Source organism: Homarus americanus, unplaced genomic scaffold (assembly GCF_018991925.1).
Source record: "Homarus americanus isolate GMGI-L3 unplaced genomic scaffold, GMGI_Hamer_2.0 scaffold11022, whole genome shotgun sequence".
In the NCBI taxonomy this organism is placed as follows: domain Eukaryota; kingdom Metazoa; phylum Arthropoda; class Malacostraca; order Decapoda; family Nephropidae; genus Homarus; species Homarus americanus.
The window spans coordinates 18,266,089-18,291,245 of NW_024737068.1; the positions used below are offsets into that span (position 1 = coordinate 18,266,089).

The 25,157-nt window shown below is 42.0% G+C and overlaps 1 protein-coding gene and 1 long non-coding RNA gene across 3 annotated transcripts in view; one reads left to right on the forward strand and one right to left on the reverse strand.

The window, feature by feature from the left end:
* The window catches only part of LOC121873038 (extensin-like), a 101,343-nt gene extending 84,031 nt beyond the window's left edge, over positions 1-17,312 (forward strand). The window contains exons 2-5 of one of the 2 annotated variants that reach the window (XM_042376345.1): positions 6,982-7,182; positions 7,838-7,912; positions 10,818-10,928; positions 14,140-17,312. In XM_042376345.1, the coding sequence (XP_042232279.1) occupies positions 6,982-7,182; positions 7,838-7,912; positions 10,818-10,928; positions 14,140-14,808 (1,056 nt within the window). In that variant the 3' untranslated portion in view covers positions 14,809-17,312. The remainder of the gene's footprint in view (positions 1-6,981; positions 7,183-7,837; positions 7,913-10,817; positions 10,929-14,139) is intronic. The other variant, XM_042376346.1, reaches the window with a different exon arrangement.
* Positions 17,313-19,979: 2,667 nt separating this feature from the next.
* Positions 19,980-20,757, reverse strand: LOC121872836. The gene is made up of 2 exons (XR_006090160.1): positions 20,709-20,757; positions 19,980-20,480 (listed from the first exon to the last, which is right to left on the reverse strand). It is a non-coding gene; the product is annotated as an uncharacterized LOC121872836 (long non-coding RNA).
* Positions 20,758-25,157: the final 4,400 nt, after the last annotated feature.

Consider the following 25,157-nt stretch of genomic DNA (forward strand, 5'->3'; position numbering starts at 1 on the left):
TTATGAAGCGTGTCTCGAGTATTGTTTCATGATATACCTTTTTATGAAACTGGTTCGAATGATACTTAATTGTTTCGAGTTTTGAACTCTGTTCCAAATGAACTGAAAAGTAGTGGGAGTAAAGTGCAAAAATGGGTACTACTGTATATATATAATCTACTTGTATCTTCAAATATATTCTTGCCCTATACCTCTGTTTGCTTTCTTATAGCTTATAATTATGCCTGTGCTGTAGTGTTGCTACACTCGAATGTGCACCTGTACCTTTTACTCTTATCATTACTGTTCTGTAACTCTCCTTATACCTGTAACCTACTTGTGCCTTTCCTTCCTCTCCCACTCTCCCTCCCTGCCTTTCTCCCTCTCTCCCTCCCTGCCTTCCCCCCTCGCTCCCTCCCTGCCTTCCTCCCTCTCTCCCTCCCTGCTTTTCTCCTTTCCACCCTCCCTATCCCTGCCTGTCTTCCCCCTTCCTCCCTCCTTATCTTCCTCCATCTCCATCGCTCTTCCTCTCTCCCTCCCTGCCTTCCTCCCTCTCCCTACCATCCTCCCTCCCGCATGCACCACTGACCCTCTACCACATGAAGGCACAAGTCATGCGTTGACGAAGCACCAGCGTACTGAAGAAGTTGGCCAGGTTCCAACACAGACACACACACACACACACACACACACACACACTCTCACACTCTCTCTCTCTCTCTCTTTCTTTAGGGTACGTGATGAGTAAATTGAATATGGTCATCCGAGCATCAGATTGAGGAAACATCACGTACGAACATCTAAACCTAGTTTTTCCCTCTGTAATCCTCTCTAAAGCCACGTACAGACTTTCAGTTGGTACCTCAAATCCCCACGGAAGATAAAATCACGTACATGCTTTTTATTGCTCTCCTGTATTCCTATTTTGGGGAAAATCACGTACAAACACTTGACAATTCTCTCACGTCTTCAGTCAGGGGAAAAATATACGGTTGGGGAAATTTCACATATCCATCTAGGGGGAAAATCATCAACGCACGAGACTTCAGACCGGATCAGTAGCTGAGATTCCCAGAGGTTGATGAGTTGGGATGAGTTTGTGCGGTGAGGTAGAACGTAGGTGTTTTAAATACGTTATTTAGGGATCATCTGAGGATTATCTCCCAGCTTACTTCACCTTAAGATTAACCACCTAACCCAACTTAACCTAACTAAGCTTACTATAACCTAACCTACCTCCCCTTACCCCCCGCAGTTAGGATTAAGGTGGGTAGTTATGAGGTGAAATAAGCTGGGGATAGTCTTCAGGTGATCCGGGATTTAGAAATGGTGGAGGGAGGGGAGATGAGAAGAGGAGATGGGAGGTGTTGTGGCGTGATGGTCGACTCTTCAATTAGAAATAAAACGGCGGCTGAAACCAGAATTTTCCCGCTGTTCATGACGAGACCAGGTGTGGCTGTGGTGTGTGTGTGTGTGTGTGTGTGTGTGTGTGTGTGTGTGTGTGTGTGTGTGTGAATATGTAAATAGATAATTAAACACTTTTTCCTTTTCTCTTTCACATTCTATTCTGTACAATGATATTACTTATTTACAAACGGTCAAATTACTCCCAGCTGACGCCCCGTAATCTCCCTCTCACTTGCTACTCCAGGTAATATTACCACTTAAGACGTTTTTGTGTGAATATGTTACTTGGTGAGGGCGGTGCTGTAATGAGCTGGACCACCTGGGTGAGGTAGTCAGCTGTGACCACCTGACGCCACCTGCTGTGTTGTGGTCACCTTTTTATCCCCCCTCCCTCCTCCACCTCACCTGTCCACCTTGCCTCACCTCTCTCAGGTTTTCAGGCTAGCGTAGTTCTTAATGGTATTGCTGATGTGGTAATGGTTTCCCTCCACGCACCAGTCACAATACGCCACCAGCTGCTCACGAGGCAATAGTAAAAATCGTTGGTGTTTTTTTAGATTCGTCCTTTAACTTATTGCACCTGAAGATTAACCACCCTAACGCTAAGCTAATCATATTAAACGTATATCTTACCTAATTTAACCTAACTATACCTAAACTAACCTAATTCGCCAACTACACCTTTGCATTCTTCTCAGCTCTGTTATCTTGCTCACATAATGACTAAACTTCATTCTCCCCAACCACAGTATTATGCCTCGTGGTGTTGCCTTCATTACCGTCATTATCTTGTGTTTTCCTGTGTCAGTCTTCCACTCAATCTTTGTTCTGGAAGGAGTATATAAAGCCTTTAATGTAACCCGACTTTAATAGAGAAGATGCCATTAACCTCCTGTATTAGCGCTCCATTATGTTCCATTATTATTCGTGTTTCGCGTGCTCCTCGTCCTCGTCTTCACTGTTATTATCTTTATTACTTGGTTCTGTTTATTGTTAGTTGCCTCTTACCTCCTCAAGGACACAGTCGTTGAGCTCGACCTCTGACCTGATTTATTTGATTGTTGTGGTAGTAAGAGGTGCAGGTGATGGTGGTAGTGATGCATGAGGGGGGGTAGGAATTTAGGGGTACTATGAGCTGCAGTAGTAGTGGTCGTAGTGATAGGAGTGATAGTATTAACAGGACTACTATAGCCATGACCTACACACACACACACACACACACACTGCTCCATCTCACACACCAACTTCATTGTTCCGTAAAAAAATAACCATCTGTTACATCATTTTTTTTGTAAAGAAAGGAGGGGTGAAAGAAGATTAGAGGTGGGGGAAGGAAGTTTTAGTTCGGAAATTGAAGAAATTTAGGAGGAGGTAAGAGAGGGCTGGCTGACCACCTAGCTAAGCTAATAGTGTGTTAGGGTTGTGTTATGGGTTAGTTATTGTCTGTCGGTACAGGCACTAGACCTCCTACCCTGTCCCATATATGAGTGTTTTAAGGGCCTTATTTCATATTCCGCCGACCCTACCGGCGGATGCTGGTCTAGGGAGGTTGTCTATTGCCTGGCCGTGTAGGTCGGGGGTGGTAATGGACCTTTTGAGACATGGTAACTTTTTGGGAACCATGTATGGGTGTTGTCGTTATCTGGTGGGAGTCTTTGAAGGTCTTCACTTTTCCCTATAGTACCATAATCCTCCCTCTTCCCCTCCTTCACTCAACACCCTTCCTTATACCCTTCCCCACCCACCACCCTTCCTTATACCCTCCCCCACCCACCACCCTTTCTTATACCCTCCCTCACCCCCATCCTTTACCCATCACCTTTCCTTATACCCTCCCCCAGCCTCCCTCACCTCCCTCACCCCCTCCTCACCTCCCCCCCCATCCTTCACCCACCACCCTTCCTTATACCCTCTCCCAACCTCCCTTACCCCCTTATCTCACCCCCAGGAGCGACCTTTGATTGGAGGTGTTAGGTGAAGGTTGGGGGTAGAACTGCCACCCGCCCTGCACGACCTTGCCCTTAGGCAGGTCAGCTTATAGTTGTTTATGTTTTCGCGCGAGTCAGCTTAGTGCAACTGTAGCAAGTAGAGTTGTGTGGTGCCTCACTCTTATGTTCTACAACAAACAGTAGGTAGTAGACAGTTACCAAACAGGGAGGTACTACCGCCTGGGAAGCATAATGTATTGTCTAATGGTAGACCCTGCTGCCATATGGCATCACGAAAATTGTGACCAAGTCCCAGGTTGCTGATCTGACTCTCTGCCTCATTTACACATAATTGCAGGGTCTCAATTGTTTCTCATACCATTGACAACACAACATACATGTATTGTTTCTCACTATTGATATTTTTTTTCATTTTTGTATTTCTTTATTATTATTATTAATATTATTATTATTATTATTATTATTATTATTATTATTATTATTATTATTATTATTATTATTATTGTTATTATTATTATTATTATTATTATTATTATTATTATTATTATTATTATTATTATTATTATTATTATTATTGCAGTGTTGTTATTATTATTATTATTATTATTATTATTGTTATCAATATTATTTTATTATTTATATTTTTTTATTTTTTTATTATTAATTTTACTTATCTGAATCATTATTAGGTAAAGTTAGGTTGATGGGGGTTTTCATGGGATGGGTAGTTAAGGGAAAATAAGGAAATGGAGGTTAATGATGCTTGTAAGTGTATAACGTGTGGTGGAAAGTAGAGGTGAGAATTATATGGGTATTCTAGCAATCAATCAGAATACCGTCCTATTTGAGGGTTGGTAGCCACAGTCCTCCACTATAAACGTTCTCTAGCTGTTTTTACCAATCCTCTAAGGTTTTGTATCTCTCTGGGACCCAATTTTTAATTTAATTTATCAATCCCAGTCTCTGCCTTCCCTGGCCCTCCTACCCTCGACTTCCCCATTATTATTTCTGTTATTATCCTTTCATCTCTAATTATACTCGTATGGCCAAATGATCAAATGTGTCTTTTTCTGTACATTTCAAATATTTCTCTTGAAGTTTTTGCTAAACTTATTACTTCTTCATTTGTTTTCCTGTCTGTGTAGCTTATTCTTAAAGTGTTGTTTTGTTAATAACACACACAAACACACACACACTCTCTCTCTCTCTCTCTCTCTCTCTCTCTCTCTCTCTCAAACCCATATCTTTTGCCATCTAATCTTGCAGCCATTTCACACTAGCTTAACTCTGATTACAGGAATATAAACCTCCTTAAGCCTGTTTAAAATACCAGTTGTAACCCGCATGGGCCCGCAATAAAACCTGTTTCTAGCAGGTGGCCGTCTTAGGTGAGCCACCAAGGTGATACATTCACCTGTTGGTCGAGTTGGCTGGCTGACTGACCTGTGCTGGCGGTGCTTCAATGGAGTGGTCGATGCTGAAATGCGACTTTGGGCCGTATTGTCGCAACTATACTGCACTATTATAAAGCTACTGCTACTACTACTACTACTACTGCTGCTGCTACTACTTTTTTAACGTGGGATCCAGCATCCCCCAATAGCCACACCTTCGCCTCCATTTTATTACCTTAAAAACAAATATCCTAATACAAAAGTAGCTACTCTAGCTGTATTGAGTTAGTTAAGCTACTACCACGACTACCTTTTTTTATAAATCGTAGCCTCCAGTCTTCCCCAATAGCCACACCTCCGCCACCATTTTAATACACTAATATTAAATATCCTAATACAAAAGTAACTACCCTAGCTGTGTTAGTTAAGCCGCAGATCTATGCGGCATTCAGTGACTGTTGCCTCATAGTCAATATCTGCGACTGTTGTCGGCTTTGGGGCCGATGATCTCGTTCCCCTGAGGCAAAGCAATGCAGACCTAAGCAGAGAGAAGGACAGTCGACATCTCAATGCAGGCTGCAACGTAAATTCTGGGCTTCTGCTTCTGTTCAGACACCTCCGCCAGTTTTGCTTAGAAGCGTCTTACACTTGGTCCCATACCTCCAGAGGTTGTGAACACCACATTTTGAATTCTCTCCCCACACGTCCTGTTCTTGTCGTTCTCATTCCTCTTGTGTGCAGCTTCGAAAGAAAGGTTACGGTGACATGCGGCCATGGAGGCGATTATATACTTATGTCAAGGCTCACTGTCCCCGTGTCCAGAATCCTAGGGCACTGACGTCCACACAGGCTTCCTTGGATGTGTTTGAGGTCCTGTGATGGAGAGTCTCACTGTCCAATGGAAGGAGGGTCGGTTCCACCATGACGTCGTGGCAGATTTCCTTCACCATATTTGCTGTGAGATCCCTTATTTCGTCATGCCTCATGCACACTAAGCCCCCTTTCTTGCACACCATGGAGTGGTCAGTGTCGTAGGATGAGCCACATACGCATTGGGAAGGCAAACCTTCTACTGGCCAACCATACCTCAGAGCAATGGCAACTGCAAATTCTTGTTTGTTAAGGCTGAAGCCTTTTGCCCTTATCTGTAAAGTTGTTAGCTAGTTCGAAGCGCCCACCTCCTGCGCTATAGCTACTTTTTTCTTCAAGTTCTCTGACAACTGCTGCACCAGTTGTTGAATTTTATCACTTTGGGTGTGCTGCCGTTTTGTCGTAATGGAACGTCGAATCTTGTTTGACTCGTTGGTGTCTACCTCACTTGCTGCGCTTCTAATATACTATAGGAATAGCCGTGTGTCTGTCTGTCTGTCTGTCTGTCTGTCTGTCTGTCTGTGTGTCTGTTCTGGGTAGCCGAAACGGCACAATCGTTTTTCATTAAACTTGGTGGAAAAATCGCAAAAAAAATCGTAGAGTGGAACAAACCTGGTCCCATGTCGATGGTTTCTTTAGGAAGGCACTAATTAACCATTTTATTTACGATGGAAAACGATGCAAGTCTACGGACTTGGCGCACCCTCATTCGCTGTATGCTAGCCAAGCACGAGCATTCAAACTTTCACCGGGCACGAAGGGCCCATGATCACTTGTTGAGCTACTATGTGATCAGTGAGGGCTGCTGTGAGCTTGAGAGCTCTGATGTTCCGTGGCAGTAAGCTCCCTGGATTAGTCAATTCCATTCCTCCCAGTCTCCGTGGTAGCGCAAGGAGTGACCTTTCTGCTGGGGTTAAATAATAGCTTTTCACTAGTGTTGAAATAAAAGTGACCCTGATGGCTTCTTCCAGAGGGTGGGGGGGAGGGGGTCCTATAGTGCGCATCAGGTAATTCCAGCGATGTTTGACTCTAAGGGTGAATGCCACAAAAGCCGCCTGTGGCTCCGTTTTAGCAATATCCAACAGAGCTTGGCTTTCTTTCACCCACCCATTTACCTTTCCTGTTATGTACGCGGTCTTGAAATCGTTCTACTATTTGTATTGTTATTATTATTATTATTGTTGTTGTTGTTGTTAATTATAATAATTATTATTATTTTTATTATTATTATTATTATTATTATTGTTAATATTATTATTATTATTATTATTATTGCAATACTACTGCTACTATTATTATTATTTGTACTATTATTATTGTTGTAGATATTTGTTTTTTGTCATAATATGTTTCTTGTATAAACATCATTATGTCTCCGGCAGGTGTGGTTGACGGTGATGGTGGTGGTGGTTGTGGCGTCTCAAGTCGACGCACAGTTCAGGCTCCCGCCGCTGCCTTCACCTCCAGAGATCCTCTTCGGCGCCTTTAGGCCTTTATTTGCCCTCACTCGACCACGCACTCGTCTGCGTCCACGCCCTCGCCCTCCGATTCTCGGCCCCGGCCCCCAGTTCCTCACCCAACAGGTGGGTGTTGTAGATGTGGGGTGTGTGTGTGTGTGTGTGTGTGTGGAGGCGAGAACTGGGCTACAATAACTTATGGTACAGATTGTCAAAGATTCTTATACGTTATTACCTGTTTTTTACCTTACTGGGGTATTGGAGAATTACCTAACTACCTTACTTTCTTTCCATATATAATTATGGGAGACTAAAATGTGGCTAGAATAGCTCTTAGACAATACCGTAATTTGCTGTGTTCCCCGACAACAGTTAAGATGACATCTCATATTCCGAATCATTGAGAATCTTGTCCCTTGATGTATGACGGCTGGGTGGCTTCTGTGTGTTGTTTAATAATGTTTTCGTTGGTATATGTGTTTGTGTTGTCTTGAGTAATCATATACTGCATATTAATTTACTGTACACACATTATATTGTTTGTAATCTTGTTAAGGTCTATTAACCACATTACACAGGGAACTAAGCAGGTTCTTGGCCTGGGTTCACAGAGATTCGTACTTAAAGTTCTCCCTAAGTCGTAGTAGCTGTGAGACTGTAGTACATCTAGAAGGGCTTGTCATCCTCTGTTACGGGGAGAACATTAACGTACGAATCTTTGAGAATGAAGTGTCCTGGGATACGTGGCAGGCAGTGACAAGCACCCTATCTTCCTCCACAGCCACTCATGATCTGCTTCCCAAAAAGACGATTTCGACGGTGTCAGTTATTGAGGCCCGAAGTTGGAAACATACAGGTGTTTATTTATCCGCCTGGACTATACACATTTTTTTTAGATATTTTCTCAGCTTTTGATTAACGGAGCGCAGTGCTTGGTTTCTTCTGCTTTGATTTACAATAAGTTTAGCCCCAGCTCGGTGATACTCGCCAGTTTTAGTCGCAAGATTCTCCGGGTGCGTGTCGGCAGCGTCAGGGAAGGTTAAACTTTTTTACCACACTTGACCTCAATCTATACAGTTGACGGGTCACCTAATCTCCCCTCTCTGTTAGCGTTCCCAGCAACCGCCATTACTCATAGAAGTTAATTGACTACTAATTACTAAGTGAATCATGCCGGCAAATTGGCCAATATAGCGACGTAACTCAATAACGTATCAAACAGTCAACTTCTACAAATTATGAAGGTTCAGGACGGCTAAAGGCGGTGGAGCCTAGTTAATTGGTCAACTATAGGTGATTAATCTCAGGTGGAACTTGTGTATCAACTTAACAATACAACTAATATTATCTCAAGAGAACCCAATATGTTTTAATGGTTTAGTATTATACTTACCTGTCCTCACCTTCCATGGTGTATGTCCCAACACCCGCCCGACGCTGCCTACGACGCAACACTTGGTGACGTCACTGTGCTTGTCGTAACTCGTCCTCACAACTATGCTTGCGATTATATGTTCTCACTGCTGTGCTTGTCTTTCATCACCTGTTGACGTCATTGTGTTTGTTGTCAAGACTGGCTGACAGAGTTTTTTAACAGGACAATAATCACAGCTGCTTCAAAGTTGGCACGGTATGATTTTAAAGCCTGTGTGTGTGTATAGGGGATGTTTACAGTGCTTGTCTTTGGGCCCATAAATCACTGCCAAGCCACCAAGCCGAACTTTGAACCCCTGAACAGTGTTTTTATGGGATTAACCTCCGCCCTGAGTGGAGCAAATCTGAAAAAAAAATCTTAAATCTGGTCAACTACGGAGTTCAAAGTTGACATAGCATACTGATTTTTAGACTCTTAAACATTCTCTATAAACGTCTCCATTATCCACACACTCAATAGGCACCAAACCCCTGAACTGCCCCTTCAGCGGTTGCCATTATGCTGCTGTAGTAAGGCGAGCTGGACCGGTGGGTGTCGATACTAACACTTGGTCAACCTTCTGCCTCCGCTACTCTTGACTCACGTAATTTGACTCACTTTTCCCATCACTGACGCTTGATGTTTGATCCATGACGTCCATACCGCGTGGAAAGACGTGATTCATGACCTGTGATTCTCCAACTGACGTGAGCTGTGAATCTTCAAGTGACGTGGGACCTGCGATTCATGACCTTACGATTCTTTAAATGACGCTCGACTCATGATTCACGAAACACGAATTTTTTTACGAATTGCGACCGAAGACTCGTGGACGAATCATACGTAGAGAAATGACACCAAAAATCCTACGACCTACTCGGTTCTGTAAATATCACCTATTTTAAGTACACTTCATTTCAACGCTTCTCATCCACTTAAGTACACCCTTGTATGTAACACCTGTCATCCACTTTAGTACACCCCTGATTGTGTAACACCTGTCATCCACTTGAGTACCCCTTTGATTGTATAACACCTGTCATCCACTTAAGTACAACCCTTGATTGTGTAGCACCTGTTATCCACTTAAGTTCACCCTTGACTGTGTAGCACCTGTCATCCACTTAAGTACATCCTTGATTGTGTAATACCTGTCATCCACTTGAGTACACACCTGCAACTGACACATGTCCTTTGCTTGAGTATACAATCAACAGGTGTGGCTTGCCTAGTTTACCGAGTCGCTCCGCCTTGCAGGTGAAGTATACCACTTAAGCTGGCTTTAGTCTACACCAGTCTCCGTTCAGTCTTGCTTCAGTTTACATTCAGTTTGTTTCAGTCTACCTTTTGTTGAGTTCACTTTGCGTTCAGTCTGCTTCATCCTACATCTGGTCTCTGTCAGTCTACGTTTAATCTATTTTTCTTTACTTCAGTTTAGGTTCTTGCAGTTTACGTTAGTCTACCCTTACTCAGTCTACGGTTTCTTTTGCATTGTTGTAAAAAAAAAATCTGAACCTCATTAGTTTATACTAGAAAAAAAATTATAGCCAATTTTTAGTTTGTTGATGAAAAAATTAACATAGATAATGTTTTCAATGTTAACAAAAGCATGGTTGACTTAACAAGACTAGTGAAGTAGTAAATTGCATTCCAAGTCAGGTTAATCATATAATGACTAAATAAACTAAATAGGTTTAAAAAATTATATACTAATTAATTTTTCTCTATTGTCTGTTAGTTAAGTATTATTTTAGTAGATAATTAATTGATAGGTTTGGTAATTCGTTTTTTTTTTTTTCGATAAGTTTAGGAGAATTGTCATGAATAAAATATTTACCATTACATGTATTTGAAGTATTTTTTTTTGTATTATATTTGATTATTTTCCATTTGTTTATGATAGAGGAAATTTAAGTTACTGTAGGTATTTACAGTAGTGTTTAGTTAAAGTGTTGGTGTGTAGTTATAAGTGAAGGTTTAGTTGTGATTAGGAGTCTTGCTGTTACACACACTCACTCTTTCCCTCCTCCTACAGCCTCCCCCCACACTTAACCCCCACCCTCCATCCCCTACACTCCCACCACCCTCCATCCCCTACTTGTCTCTCCTTTCCCTTCACCTCCACCTCTCCCTCCCCTCCAATTCTACCTCTTCCTTCCCCCACACACCCATTTTCCCTTTCCTTTTGCCCTCTACTCCCCCTTTCTCCTCCACCTCTTACACTCCTATTTTCTCTCTCTTCTCCATTTCCCCTCGACCCTTACCTTCCTCTTCTGCTTCACCCTCACCCCTCCCCACCCCACCCCCTTCCAGTGCACCAGATTAACCTCCTTCTCACCTCCAACAGAGTCAGCGGCCGGTGTTTCCTTCTCTTCCCCCACAGGTGTTCAGACCACAGCCACCTCCACCTCCGCCACAGCAGAACCTTATATTCTCTCCACCACCCGTTACCAGACCCGTGAGTTATTGCATACGGAGAAAAGGAGAGAGGAAAGATGGAGAATTGGATGGAGAAGGATAGGGAGTGGAGGGGGATGGGGGGAAAAGTAGGAGTGGGTAGGGAAGAGGAAGGGAGAGGGATAGTAGGGAACAGAAGGACGTATTGTAAGGGATGAAGAAATGAGTTGGGAAGAGGGAGGGTAGGAAGGAAGGGGATGTAAAGATGAAATAATGAAATGGGGAAAATAGAGGAAGGAAACAGAAAGCATCACGAGAAATATCGCTTGCTAAAGTCCCCCACAAAAAAAAGAGAAGCCGAACTTATAGAAAACGAAATATAACATGGTGTACTTGTGTAGATTGTTAAATTCCCTGTCACTTACATTAGCGAAATATAGATTTAAGGCCTGTCAGTGTACTAAATGGTCGGACGGTCACTAATTTATGTTTCCCACGGTTGCCAGGTACTGTATTGGGTTTGTGTGGGCTCTTGAATGTACCTGAAATTGTGTGCGTACTTTTTTTTTTTTTTTTTTATTGGGCACTCCCCTACATCCTTGTGTAAGGTGAAGCGCAGAAGCGTTTACAATGCCCAACAGGGAAGCATGCTAATTTCATGCTTGCCTTTATGTCTCATGAGTTAAGGGCGAAGAAGCCTGAAGAGTCAAGGGCATAGAAACCTGAAGAGTCAATGGTTTGTGTCATCAAGTTATTGGAAGCTCCAACAACTTGTCCCTGAATACGAATTCGCAACTTTCGACTTACAACAGGTACCTACTTTACTGCTAGGTGAACAGGGACTAATGGGGGCTAGGAAGTGTGTCCAAACAACTTCCACCGGCCCGGGAATCGAACCCGTGACATCTCGCTTGCGAAGGCAAGAGCGGTACCACTCTACCACCAGCACCCCAGGTGTGCGTACTGTACTGTGCTAAGCTAAAACAACAGTCTGTGCATACTTTGTGGGAAACAATATGAGACCATGGACGATAAATTTTGGTATATGAGGACTGTCACTGGTCACCCGTAAAATTTCGGAGCATATTGACCCCCACCTGCACAGATAATTGTTTTAGCTTCTGTACATTCAAGTGGGACCGGGCAGAGCGAGAGAAGAGTTCGTTGGACAGATTGTCAAAACCACCAGAACTGTCTTAGGCTGGTGACAATATTACATAAGATGTATTTTGAGATGCTGAGAAGATCCTGCCTGTGTGCTCAGCACCTGCCAACACGACAAAATTGAGAAATTAACGTCAATATGATTGGCTAGTAGGCTAAAGTATTTTTTATTTTATTTTTTTTCTCGTCCTCTTCACCACTGATCGACTCGTTAGCCGCTTGGGCGATCGGTCACGTCTCTGTTACGCACTGTTGGCAATTACTGGGGATGCACCGGCTCCTGAGTGTATCTGAACCTACTCCAGTGCTTGTCAAGTCTGGCAGATTGTTCCAGAGTTCACAAGTCTCACTCCGAAAAAGATACCCCTCAAAGTTTTCTGGGCTTGCGGCTTCTTCAACCTTGAGCTGTGACCCCTTGTGGGGTGAGCGTCCGCCAGCTCCAGGTAAGGGTACTAGACTGAGTAGTGCCCTTTCAGATGTTTATACACCTCAATTAGGTCCTCCCTTGCCCATCTGTAGTATAAGCTAGGCAATTTCAGGCGCTCTAATCTCTCAGGGTAGCTGAGTGCAGGCACCAGTCTGGTGGCCCTCCTTTGGACATTTTCAATCAACGGACAGTCCCTAGCATATCTTGGGTACTAGACCGGGTGACAGTACTCCAGAGGGGGAAGCACCTCACTCTTGAAGATCATTAGGATACGTCTAGATATCTGAACGACCTTCTAATAAGAGCTAATAATTTAGTTGTGTTATTCACCTTCTTCTCACAATGGCCCGAGAACTTCAGCGCGTTATCAACATACTAACCTTGGTCCTATTCACATTCAATCTCAATTAATGCAGTTTCTTCGTCCCGTTGGGACATACGATACTCCTCCTTACCGTTGGTACGTCCCAGATGCATCCTCTTACACTTCGTGACATTGAATCTTAGCAGCCATTTCTTCGACCATTCTTGGAGCTCACAGAGATCCTTCTGCAGCTCTTCACAGTCTGCATGGTTCTTAATTTCCAGAAATAACTTGGCGTCATCCGCAAACATTTGTATGGAGGAGTGTACAGCTTCTGGCATGTCATTTACAAAGCGGGCCTAATGCACTGCCCTGTGGTACCCCGCTTGTGACGGGTACACATAATGATTTCGTGCTGTCATGGAGAAAGTCTCCGATCCACGCTAGGACATTTCCCCGAATCCCGTACCCTTCCAGTTTAATTTTCAGCCTTTCATGGGGTACACTGTCGAAAGCCTTGGCAAAATCTAGGTATAATTGTCGATATTACCACCCTGTTCCAGAATTTGGGTCCAAACATCCAGTACCTTGAGTAATTGCGTTAAGTAGGAGCGACCCGGCATAAAACCGTGTTGACAATCCTTTACAAGGTTGTTTCGTAGTAGATGTTCCATCATGGCATCTCTGATAATGCTCTCACGTACTTTACATATTATGCTGGTCAGGCTCACTGGTCTTTAGTTATTCGTCGAGTGGCGACCGCCTTTCTTGAAGATAGGACTCACAAAAGCCATTTTCCAATCACTGGGGACCTTTTGCTCATCCAGGCATTACAGAACAGGATCTTTAGGGTTTCAACAAGCTCGTTGTACACCACTCTTAGCACTCTGGTATGCATCATGTCAGGGCCGGGACTCTTATGAACCTTTAGCTTTGACAGCACTTGGTTGCTTTTCCCTTTTCATTTAAAATCGAAAGATAAATGTTTTAATACTGTGTAAAGAAAATGATTAATGACTGATCATGTATTTTCACTTGTTGGCATAGATGGAGTATAGCCTATGTTAACACAAGTTAATATTTTGTTGATAAGATGCTGGAGATTTTTATATAATACTTTATTTCAGAATATGACTTGTAGTTTGGTGCCTGACACACACACGTAGGTCATGAAGCTTATGGAACTAATTTACACTTTCAAATATTTCTTAATATTAATATAATGATGACTTGTTGATTGCAACCGTTTTAACCTCTTTATTCTTTGCACACTAATGTTAGAATGAAGGGTTGAACCTGTCACGTAAGAATATAAGGGGAACCTGCGATGTTTGTCGTACGAGTAAAATAAAATTTTTATTGCAATTTTTTTTCCAGTCACCGCCACCCCGCCCGCAGTTCGTCCAGCCTCAGACGAGACCTCCAGTTGACCTCAGTGGTTTTGGGTCACCGCGTCCAAACTCCATTTTGAATCCCCAGTCAAAACCACCGCGACCACCCCAGCCACGACCACAGCCCCCACCACGACCACAGCCCCCACCACAACCACAGCCGCAACGACCGCAACCACAGCTGCAACGACCACAACCACAGCAGCAACGACCACAACCACAGCAGCAACGACCACAACCACAGCAGCAACGACCACAACCACAGCAGCAACGACCACAACCACAGCAGCAACGACCACAACCACAGCTGCAACGACCACAATCATTTTCGCCTTCGCAACCCTTTCCTCTGCCACTGGCAGACCCCAGTGACAACAATATCATTGGCATGACCCCTCCCCCTCCACCACCAGCACCAAGGCCACCCACATCAAGGCCTCTACCTCCACCTCCAACACGTCCACCACCCCTTCTCTCCACCTCGCAGTCTCTGGTTACTGCTCGACCCATACAGCCAGTCACAGCACCGACATCCAACTCGGTGGAGGAACTGCTGGTTAATCCTGTCCCGGCCGTAAACGCTGGCGTCTTGCCCCTCGCCAACGAGAAGCCCTTAGAACCTCAGCTCTTCCCTCCTCTTCTGAACATTGCTTAACAAATTAGTCATCCGAGTTTCTAACGTCTTCAAAATCTTTGGTTATCAAAAACCTTATTGTTTTCTTATATAATTTTAGTGTTAAATGTTTTCTGTTGAAGAGTGAATGCTAAGCCATCGTCGCTATGTTGTTTAGTGCCACTCACACTGTATACAGTACCTGCTCCCAGTTCATTTAAACTAAACACGACAGTACACTAACCAAGCCGACCCGGGCCTACAGCCATATGCATCCACCTACATAGAGAAGCCAGATGATCTTCGCTACATTGATGCACACTGGTCAGAAATATCCCAAACAATGACGCCTCACACACACTGCGTATAATTGTCAAATGCTGTGTGTATGGTATGAAGAAATCATGCTTCAAAATTTAACTTTATATTTATTAGATTTTCAAGATGGTCTAGCCATACACCAGTAGCGGACAACATGCATCAGTTGGTCTCTCAGCGGTCTTGGGCAACAGGATCCGCCTGTGTTCTACGTAGTCAGTGAACACAAGGGAGATCAGAAACGCTAGAAGTATAAGTGATAAGTTTCCTTACTGTTGCGCCATTGCTGAGCAAGTGTGTCACAAATTTGGACAAATCTCTCGCAAATTTGAGCTAAGGCATGCATGTTTGAGCAAATCTTTCATGTCCCGCACATGCAATACTGTGCAACACATTGAGGGAAGGTATCGGAAATTAAACCATTTAATGAGAACTGTGAGGGTGGGTAGTTGCTGTGTACATAATTAACAAACAATGAGATTTATAATAACCGTAACTGTCGTACGGAGACGGAAATAGTCGAAATAACCAACACAACACATCATTTAAACGCATTAGTTGACGATACATTATTTGTCAGCTTCGAAAAGTTTCTCCTAATGTTAGAGGCGAACTAAAGCTGCTTTTTTTTTTTTTTGCTTTTAGATTGAGCAGACTGAGAGTACTTCAGACACATAAATATTTCATAAATTGGTTACAAGTAAATAAGAATTGCATGTGAGGAAGCAAGCTAGAACTTCCCACTGTATAAGATGTTTCACCACAGCCCTCCCATCATCTCCAATAATTTTCTACATCATCATCAACTTTTCCATAACTTAACCAATTTTTATAAAGTTGGTTCATTTACTATTTCTATTGTGGTTTTTGATCAATTAACAAACTAAGGTCTGTTAATTACTTCATGTACAGCATTATGTGGTTCTTTTCTCTCAATGTTGCCCTCAACCATACTTCAGCAGCATCTTGCTCTTCGTCGTGCACACTACACGGCCATACTACACACTTACCTCTTCAAATATGCTTCTAAAATATATTCTAACTTATTTGTTCTACTTTAACAAACGATTCCAGTAAATCTTGATTTTTCATCTTTGAAAAAATCATTGATTTACTCAGCGATTTTATTATTCGATTAAGTTTATATCTACATACACAGGATTCGGTGCATTTATGGGCAAGAATATTGCTTATTCTTTCGGGATATTTCAGGGTCATGGCTTACTTACTAGGGCACAGATTTTCAGAGGTTTTATAGTTACTCTCCCGATTACTGGTGGTTTGAGACGGCGTAAACCTGGAAAACTTCTGCTGCGACACAAGTACGGTGTTGACATTGCACAGTACTAGGCATGAACTGATTGCAGAATGTATCTGAACCTGCTCCAGTGTTGGTCAAGTCTGGTCTTGAAGGAGCTCACACTCGGTGCTGTCACAACACTCTCTGGCAGAGTGTTCCAAGGGTTCACAATATTCTGGACTAGTTGTTTCTTCAACCTTGAACTGTGGCCCCCAGTGGGGCGGTCGTCCGTCAGCTCCAGGTCTGTTGGATAAGCTAGGCTGTTGCAGACGTTCTAATCTTTCTGGGTAACTGAGGTGCCTGAGCTCAGGCACCAGGCTGGTGGCCCTCCTTTGGACATTCCCCAAACGGGGAAGCACCTCACTCATGAAGAAGGTTACGAGGGACGTATCATTTAGATGTCTGAACGACCTTATAAAACCTACTAGATTAGTTGCTTGATTCACCTTCTCACAATGGCCCGAGAACTTCAGTCGAATTAACAGAGCTGCATTGTTGAGCAGATTACAAGAAAGACTTATGAACATTTTCTATATGGAAACAGAATCAGTGATATTGGTAGCTCACAAACAGTATACGATAGAAGATTGGTATTTCTCCAAGTTATGTATTTAACGCGCTTAGGGGATGTCGCGCTAATACTGGCTTTATAGATTTATACATGACAGAGCAATAATGTGTCTATGTGTCTTATATTTTCCTATTTTATGCCAGTTATCCTCAACTGTTCTGTGGTGACTCAAGATATCTCTTGGCTGGATATATGGCGTGATAAAACCCATGTACTGTATATTTATGCATTATAATTATAATGCATACATAATTATGTATGTATTTTGGAGCATATGTATATTTATTGTGATGTGTACTCTTAGGCACTATGTTACAAAAATTATGCAAATAAATTTTTTATTGTTTAAGATGAAAATATGTGTTTTAGTATGAAGGGTTCCTTGTGGAAGGGGAGCACTACAGAAGACGTTTTTCAACCGCAAGAGCGAGTGAATAACAATATTTACGCGGAAATTTCCGAACTTGTACTTATTCGTTTCAGGCAACCATGCTTGAAAGTGAAAAAAAATGCATTTTCTTTGATAATCTACACCTTGATTTGTATTACTCTCTCTAGTCTGTACTCACCCCTGAAGATGTGAATTACACGAAAGCGCTTGGGAACTTCGTGTTTTCTTCTTTCCTTGTGGTTATCAGCATATACCTAGATCACGCGCACCTACAGTGATTTACTTATATATATATATATATATATATATATATATATATATATATATATATATATATATATATATATATATATATATATATATATATATCCAAAGACCACCATATCAATAAACGATTACATAATAAAATAAATAATTTAAGCATGCTATTGGAAATATTTTTTCCTAATTTTCATTCATTTAAGTTCTGATAGCATGTACATTTTAAAGGAATTGGCGATAAGCAAAATGCCTGTATATGATATACTTGCTGCTCGGACAACTGTGCGAACAAGTTGTTCATGGAGTAAAGTGAATGTTACATACCACTTTAGATGGATTGAGCTATTTCAATGTTTTAGCCTTCAAATACGCCATATTTAGTTTGTGCAGTCATTCCAAGTATCTGTTTAAATTTTCGATAATGAACATCATTTATAGTACAATCGGAGAGTAGTTTCGAGTACCTATCTAAGTACAGCACTGAGTAATTATTAATATGACCTGGACTTTGGCATGATAGCTGGTTTTTCTGGTGTATTTCATTGTGTTTACTGAGAGTCAAACATTCATTGCAAGGTACATGTGCTAAAACGAATATCAACCCAGCACTGAATGTTTTTATATTGTAGTGGATTTCCCCCCTACAAACGCTGTTTGTCGCTGAGTAGCCGACCCCGCGAATTCCTCAGTATATGCCTCGTGGTCTAGGTCAACCAGCGCCGCCCACGGAACGGAGGTCAACTATCTACCCACGCCTACCTCCGCTATAAAAGACCTGACCTCGTGGTGACCTCTCTCTTCTTCTAGCTACAGCAAGCTACACCTCCTCCTCCGCCGCTGCCTGGCGGCCCTCGCTCCCGCCGGCGAGCATGGCGACCCACAAGCTGGTCCTCCTCTGAGCGCCCTCACCAACCAGCTCTCTCTACATCACGCTTGTAACCACGCTGCCACTTCCCAGCACCAAGCTGCATTGTACATCCAATATAACATGTATACAGAGCGCACATTGTAAGTTTTCTTTCTCCAAACATCCCATACCTCACAATATAACTTAATTTCCACAAAACACTTACATATTAATATAAATAACCGTACCTTTTTTTATCTTTGTGAAAACGATGAAATTTCAAATGGTTGTAATTCCTCTTGTTTTTACCACACAACAAAAATGGATACTTGTCTTCGGAACTATTTTCACACATTTAACAGCTAGATCCTGCTGCCATTTGGCATCACAAAAATTGTGACCAAGTCCCAGGTTGCTGATCTGACTTTCTGCCTCATTTTCACACAATTGGCGAGTTGATGGTCGGAATTTTTTCGTAAGATGACAGGTCAATGGGTAAAGAAAACGCTTAAATTCACTATGGTAATGATATTTTTAAATAAATTGGGCCAAAAAGTGTAAAACATAAGGGTTAAAGTTGCTAAGGAGTCACGTGACTGTGGAAAGCTGTGATTGGTTGTGACGTCACTGGTTCCCTTTGTAATGACCACGGCCATACACGTCAGTTAACGTAAAATCAGACGATTCATAATTACCCTCAATAGCCCACAAAACATGTAGCTATGCTTTCTTTATTTTGAGTTTTCCATCTAAGGAGTCCGTTTTCTCATTGCTTTAGGGCGCCTGAGTCCTCCGTTTTCTCTCAATGTTAGAATGCACCCGAGACTTCATTATTCCTTAATAATGACAAAATTTGAAATTGCAAATGTGGTTGCAATTGTTGAGGCAACTTAGATATGTCTGTTTACAGTTGGAACATTCAAGATCCATTGTGAGTGGTGTTGAAAGCTTCAACTGTCCTTATTGTTAGTAAAACTTGTCAAGTAAGTGAGTGTCGAGTTTGTCAGTCTGAATGGCATATCTTTATGTCGTCCGTGGGGATATCCATGAATTTCCGATTGTTACTGAAGTTATATTATTTTGTTGCCCAAACATCATGGAGTCTGATGTGTGTAGTTTAGTTAGTGTCAGTTGTCTGTTTTAGAAAGTCAATAATCTACTGAAAAGATTCTGTCAAACTCAAAATCTCCAAGACCTAACGGCTGTTCTTCCTGGGTTGTGGTCTGTGGTTCCGGCAAGTAGAGTTGTTAGTGTTTATGTAACTCCATTTCACCTCTTTCCTGACAAACTCAAACTCGGGTTAGATTATAAAAATAGACGTAGGGAATTAGCCTGTATACTGCCAGACTGGGGTCACTAATTCTAAGGGGAATACTTAATTCTAATCTTAATTTCTAAGGGTCGCTGTCACCAGACCCCTCTGGACAGTATGTAGCTCGTTAGGTAGCGTGCAGAGTGGACTAGGCATTGGGTTAGGTTTTTCATTGACCAGATCGATAAGGGGAAAGAAGGGTGAAACCAAAACATGTCTTAACTAATTTATTGCTTATAAAACATACTGCAAAAAAATACAAGTGAATTGGCCTTCCTCGGGAGAACAACGATGATTTTGGTTACCCTTCTTACAATATCACTCAACACGTCAGATTGCACCTGTATTACGGTGATACATTTCATTACCTATATGAAAACATACACGATAATACTGCTACCAGCAAATTACAACAGGGCTCCACTACCCAACATGGGATACTTATTCCAGAATTACCCCAAACCCATACAACAACATTGTGGACATATAACTTCAAGGCATATCCCAGGGTATCACACTGGCGCCTGTAACACTGACGATCGCTGTGGTGGTCGGTTAAAGCCAGACACGTGGCGAGTCTGGGGTCTAGCTCCACGAGGTAGAGTGGAGCCGATTAATCATGCTGAATCAGCGCCATCGCTCCTATATTGACCACTGCTGAAGATCCACCAGTTCCGAACGACCGGTGGGGTTTCAATTAAGCCCACCCTCGATCTGGGGACAAACGGGAGATGACGTGACGGGGGACAAGGGACTGGGAAGTATGATGACAACACAATCACAACAAATCTCTCGCCTGGAAACGACAGTGACATTTGCGTTATATTACTTCTTACATTGGGTGAATGACAATTCAACTGTTAAAGCATGAACACTGATGAACACTGATAATTCACTATATTGACTAAATCAAACTGAATGGCTAGAGGACACAGAACATACCTGGGATAGACGGGAGATGACGTGACGGGGGACGTCTCTCTTCCCGGTCCCGTGGTATATATACCCCTGAGTTGCCAGCGATCGCTACTCACGCAATGACAGAAATAACAAACAAACCAACTGTTACTCATTCAAGGATGACCCTCAGGTCTGGCGAATAACTAAAGTTGATTTACACAGACTAATTCAAAATTGAGTTTGTCAGTAGAGAGTGAAATAAACGTATTGACAACTGTGTTCGAAGGCAGGACTTACTGGGAGGGGTCCTGAGTGTAAAACGAATGGGAAAAACACGTCTCTCCTTAATGCTATGAATACATACAATTAATATTATATAACCCGTACCTGGGCCCAATACAACACATGATTCCGTAACATTCATTAGGTGAGTTAGTCTTTATCAATGACCCCTGTTTTCTGAGATCCTACAAGCGCCGTACATTTGAATGTTATGCAGCGTAATATGAATTAAAGGGGGTTTTAGGAGTGCCAATGATGTGCCCAGTACACCTGATCTGTGACACTGACGGTCACAGCTAGGTGTATAGCGACCAATTTGAATGGAAGGTCTGTTGTTAGTGAGATTAGTCTTTCTGGTAGGAATACGTGGGCCGGAAGTGCCCCAGGCTTGCATATATACGAATGTATGAGGAAAAATCACACTCTCGTGATTCTTCCTCAACGCATCTCCAGGTATGTGAATGATTGTTTCTCGCCTTCATGTTAAGTCAGTTTAACTTGGTCGATTTTTGTGAATATCAGTGTTCATGTTTTAATATAGTGAAATATCCTGCGCCAAATAAGTCGAGTAACGCAAATATCGTCTGTATCGTTGCCAAACGTAGGTTTTGTATAGTTGAAGTTAGACATTGACTCTCATGATTCTTCTCAACGCATCTCCAGGCCCAGAGTGTGTGTAGCTGAAACCCAGCAACTGCCGGGGTCGGTAGTTGCAACAACAGTTAGCTGTATGGGACGATGTCGTTAATTCGGCAGGATTAAACTGTGGGAGTCCGCAGACTCCGCCCTGGGAACGAGGCGGGACTCCCTCACCGAATCGCCATGTGTCAGTGTACAACCAACCCCTAACAGCAATCTTCATTTGTTTGTGGAGACACCAGTGTTATATACCCTGGGGCACTCCTTACAGTTTTTTGGGCCAAAGTATTAATGTTGGTGCATATGATTGGTGATAATTAGCAGACATATAATTATCACTGGTTAAGTATTGAACCCATGAATGTTGGCTTACCAGTGGTATTGATGTTATCAGAGTTGAGTCCACCAAACCACTGTATTCTAGTTAATGTGCCATGTTATTCACTCCGAAATAGCATGTTGTTATAAAGAATATTTTAATTCGGGATAGTGTCAAGTGTGTCATATTACCCACTTGCAGTGACAATGAAATAATATAATGATTGTTAAATGTTGTAACCAAGAATTGAAGATGCAATTGGTTATTTGTAAAGTAAGACCTGAGGGTCCAGTCCGGTCTGACCGTGTGTAATAACTACTGTATCTTATTTGTCAAAGAAATAATACAACAGTTGTTTAATGATGTACTAAGTAATTGGAGTTGTTTAATGATATAATAAGTTCTTGAAGTTGTTTGATGAAGTAATTAGTAATTGAAGTGGTTTTATGAAATAATAAGTGATTGCCGATCTATTTTTTGAATGGTAAAGACCTAAAGGTCCAATCCTGTCTGAGTGAATTTAATTAACATCTTATTCACTCCTTATGTTAATAAATATTAAATTAGTAATTTACGAGTATCACCATTCTATTCCTTCTAAACGTTGGTTCCCAGAAAATACTACTTACTCTCGTGCCTATAAACTCTCTACCACACTACCTAACCTTTCCTTAAGATATGTTATATTCTAATAAAAGTCTGGGTGGTGGCAGGCTACCGTTGTAAGTATAATAAGTGTTGTACTAAGAATAACATGGTTCCCCAGACTAATCCGTGGTTTAGAAGATAATAAAACAGAGTATACTTCAGCAAGGTAAGGACATTGAAATTCAGAAAATATAATATACAGAACAGTACAATATATGAAAAGATTTTGGAAAATATAAGCAGAGAAATATCAGAATTACTTACAAGAGAATATAAGCAAGAATATAAAGTATATATATAAAGCATTGAAGAATAATAACAGAAAAGAATAATCTGGAAGATAAAAAAATGAAGAAAGGAAATCGCGCTCTTACACCTCGAGCTACAGAGAGGGAGCTATGAAGAAGCCAGCTGCGGTGTGCCGACCTGTGGTCGAGTGTATGAACCAGAGGTCAGTGCGGCCAGCCTGGGATACAATCTCTGGAGCAAGTCCGACGACTAAAAACTACTGGGTGCAATGGGATGCTACAGCGCCAGTGGGTGACTACTGATGGCCTCAACAGGTCCTAGCAGACGGTACTTTCCCGGAAGATGAGGTCAGAGATCCTGAGGGAGATGCACAACAATCCAACCAGTGGACATCTGGGAGTGAAGAAGACCTTGAGTTGCCTGTGGTAAAGGTTTAACTGGGTTGGCATGCGCAAGGATGTGGAAGAATGGTCCGTTCATGCGATGTCTGCTGCGCCAAGAAGAGACCTAAGCTACACACGCGGGCCCCACTGCAGTTGTACCATGCAAGTGCACCACTGGAGAGGGTTGCAGTGGACATTGCAGGACCTCTGCCACTCACTGCAGATGGGAATAGGTACATCTGTGTGGCCATGGATTACTTCACTAAGTGGCCAGAAGCTTATGCCTTTCCAAAACAGGAAACTACGACTGTTGCCAGGGTGCTGGTTGACCAGTACTTCTGCCGGTTTGGTATGCCCCACGAGTTGCACTCGGACAAGGGCAGAAATTTTTAGTCAGCTGTGTTCAGCGAGTGCTGTAAGCTGTTGGGCATAAGGAAGACTAAGACCACTCCACTTCGGGCTCACAGTCAGACGGAATGGTAGGAAAGTTTTATTGGACCTTGGGACAAGAACTGGCTAAGTAATGTGTTGAGAGGCAGACAGAATGGGACCAGAAGCTGCCTGCTCTGCTGATGGCATATCGGTCGGCTGCCCACGAGTCAACTGGATACACACCGGCAAAACATGCTGGGTCACGAACTGCGGCCAGTGGACCTGCTGACAGGAAGACTACCTGATGACGAACTTCCTGAAGAAACCACCAGATACGTCAAAAGCCTCCAAGAAAGGGTGACGGAGGTCCACCATTAAGTTCGAGGAGCTCTGGAGTTTTCGGGTGAAGTGATGAAGTGCAACCATGATGTCAAAGCAAGCCAGGTCTGTTACAAGGACGGTGATAAGGTCTGGCTGTATAACCCTCTGCGGAAGAAGGGTCAGTCACCGAAGCTGCAGAGTCCATGGGAAGGACCATGCGCTGTAATGGAACACCTTACAGATGTGACCTAACTTATCAGGGGAAGAAGGAAGGTTCTGAAGATGTCTTGAATAAAGACGAAAGTTAAGTGCTCCAGTGTTTCCCTTTTCCTGTGTGGTTTTATCGAAATTTATCTTGTCCACATTTCCATTGCAGATCTACATGATATACAGTATATATATATATATATATATATATATATATATATATATATATATATATATATATATATATATATATATATATATATATATATATATATATATATATATATATATATATATATATATATATATATATAGGATAATTTCCCAAGCGCTTTTTCACACACACACACACATATATATATATATATATATATATATATATATATATATATATATATATATATATATATATATATATATATATATATATATATATATACTGTATATCATGTAGATCTGCAATGGAAATGTGGAGGCCCATGGGCAGCCTCTTTGTGGAGGCCCCCCCTCATTATAACTACCCAAGAGGGTGGGGTGGCGAGTGAAGCGAGCCTAAACATCTGGGAGTTCAGGAATTCTAAATATATTATTAGCAACACAAACAATATCATTCATTAAAAATATACGATTCATAGGAAAACCAGGTATTCATGAATTTCAAGGAGTAGCTAGCCTAATTTCTATCACGCTTCTTGCTGAACATAGTTTTACGTGATGGAATAGATAAACATGAATTTTAAAGAATGAAAATAAAAATGATCCAAATGAATAAACAAATAAATAAAATATTGTAATATGTGGTGGCCCCCAGAATGTGTATGTGTATATTACTATATGTCCAGGTGTGTGATGTGTGATTTAACTGTACGGTCCCTTACAACTTGTCAGGACTGACTCTTCCGCCGTAAAAAACTAGTTCCATAAACAGTCGACATTTACATTAAATTTGTAAATCAGATTGCTCATAACGATATGTAGATTTGTTAGGATTTGTACATTGTATAAAATTATATTATTATTCAAACGAGATAGTACATGTTAGAATTATTATTTATATGAGGGCGTACTCGC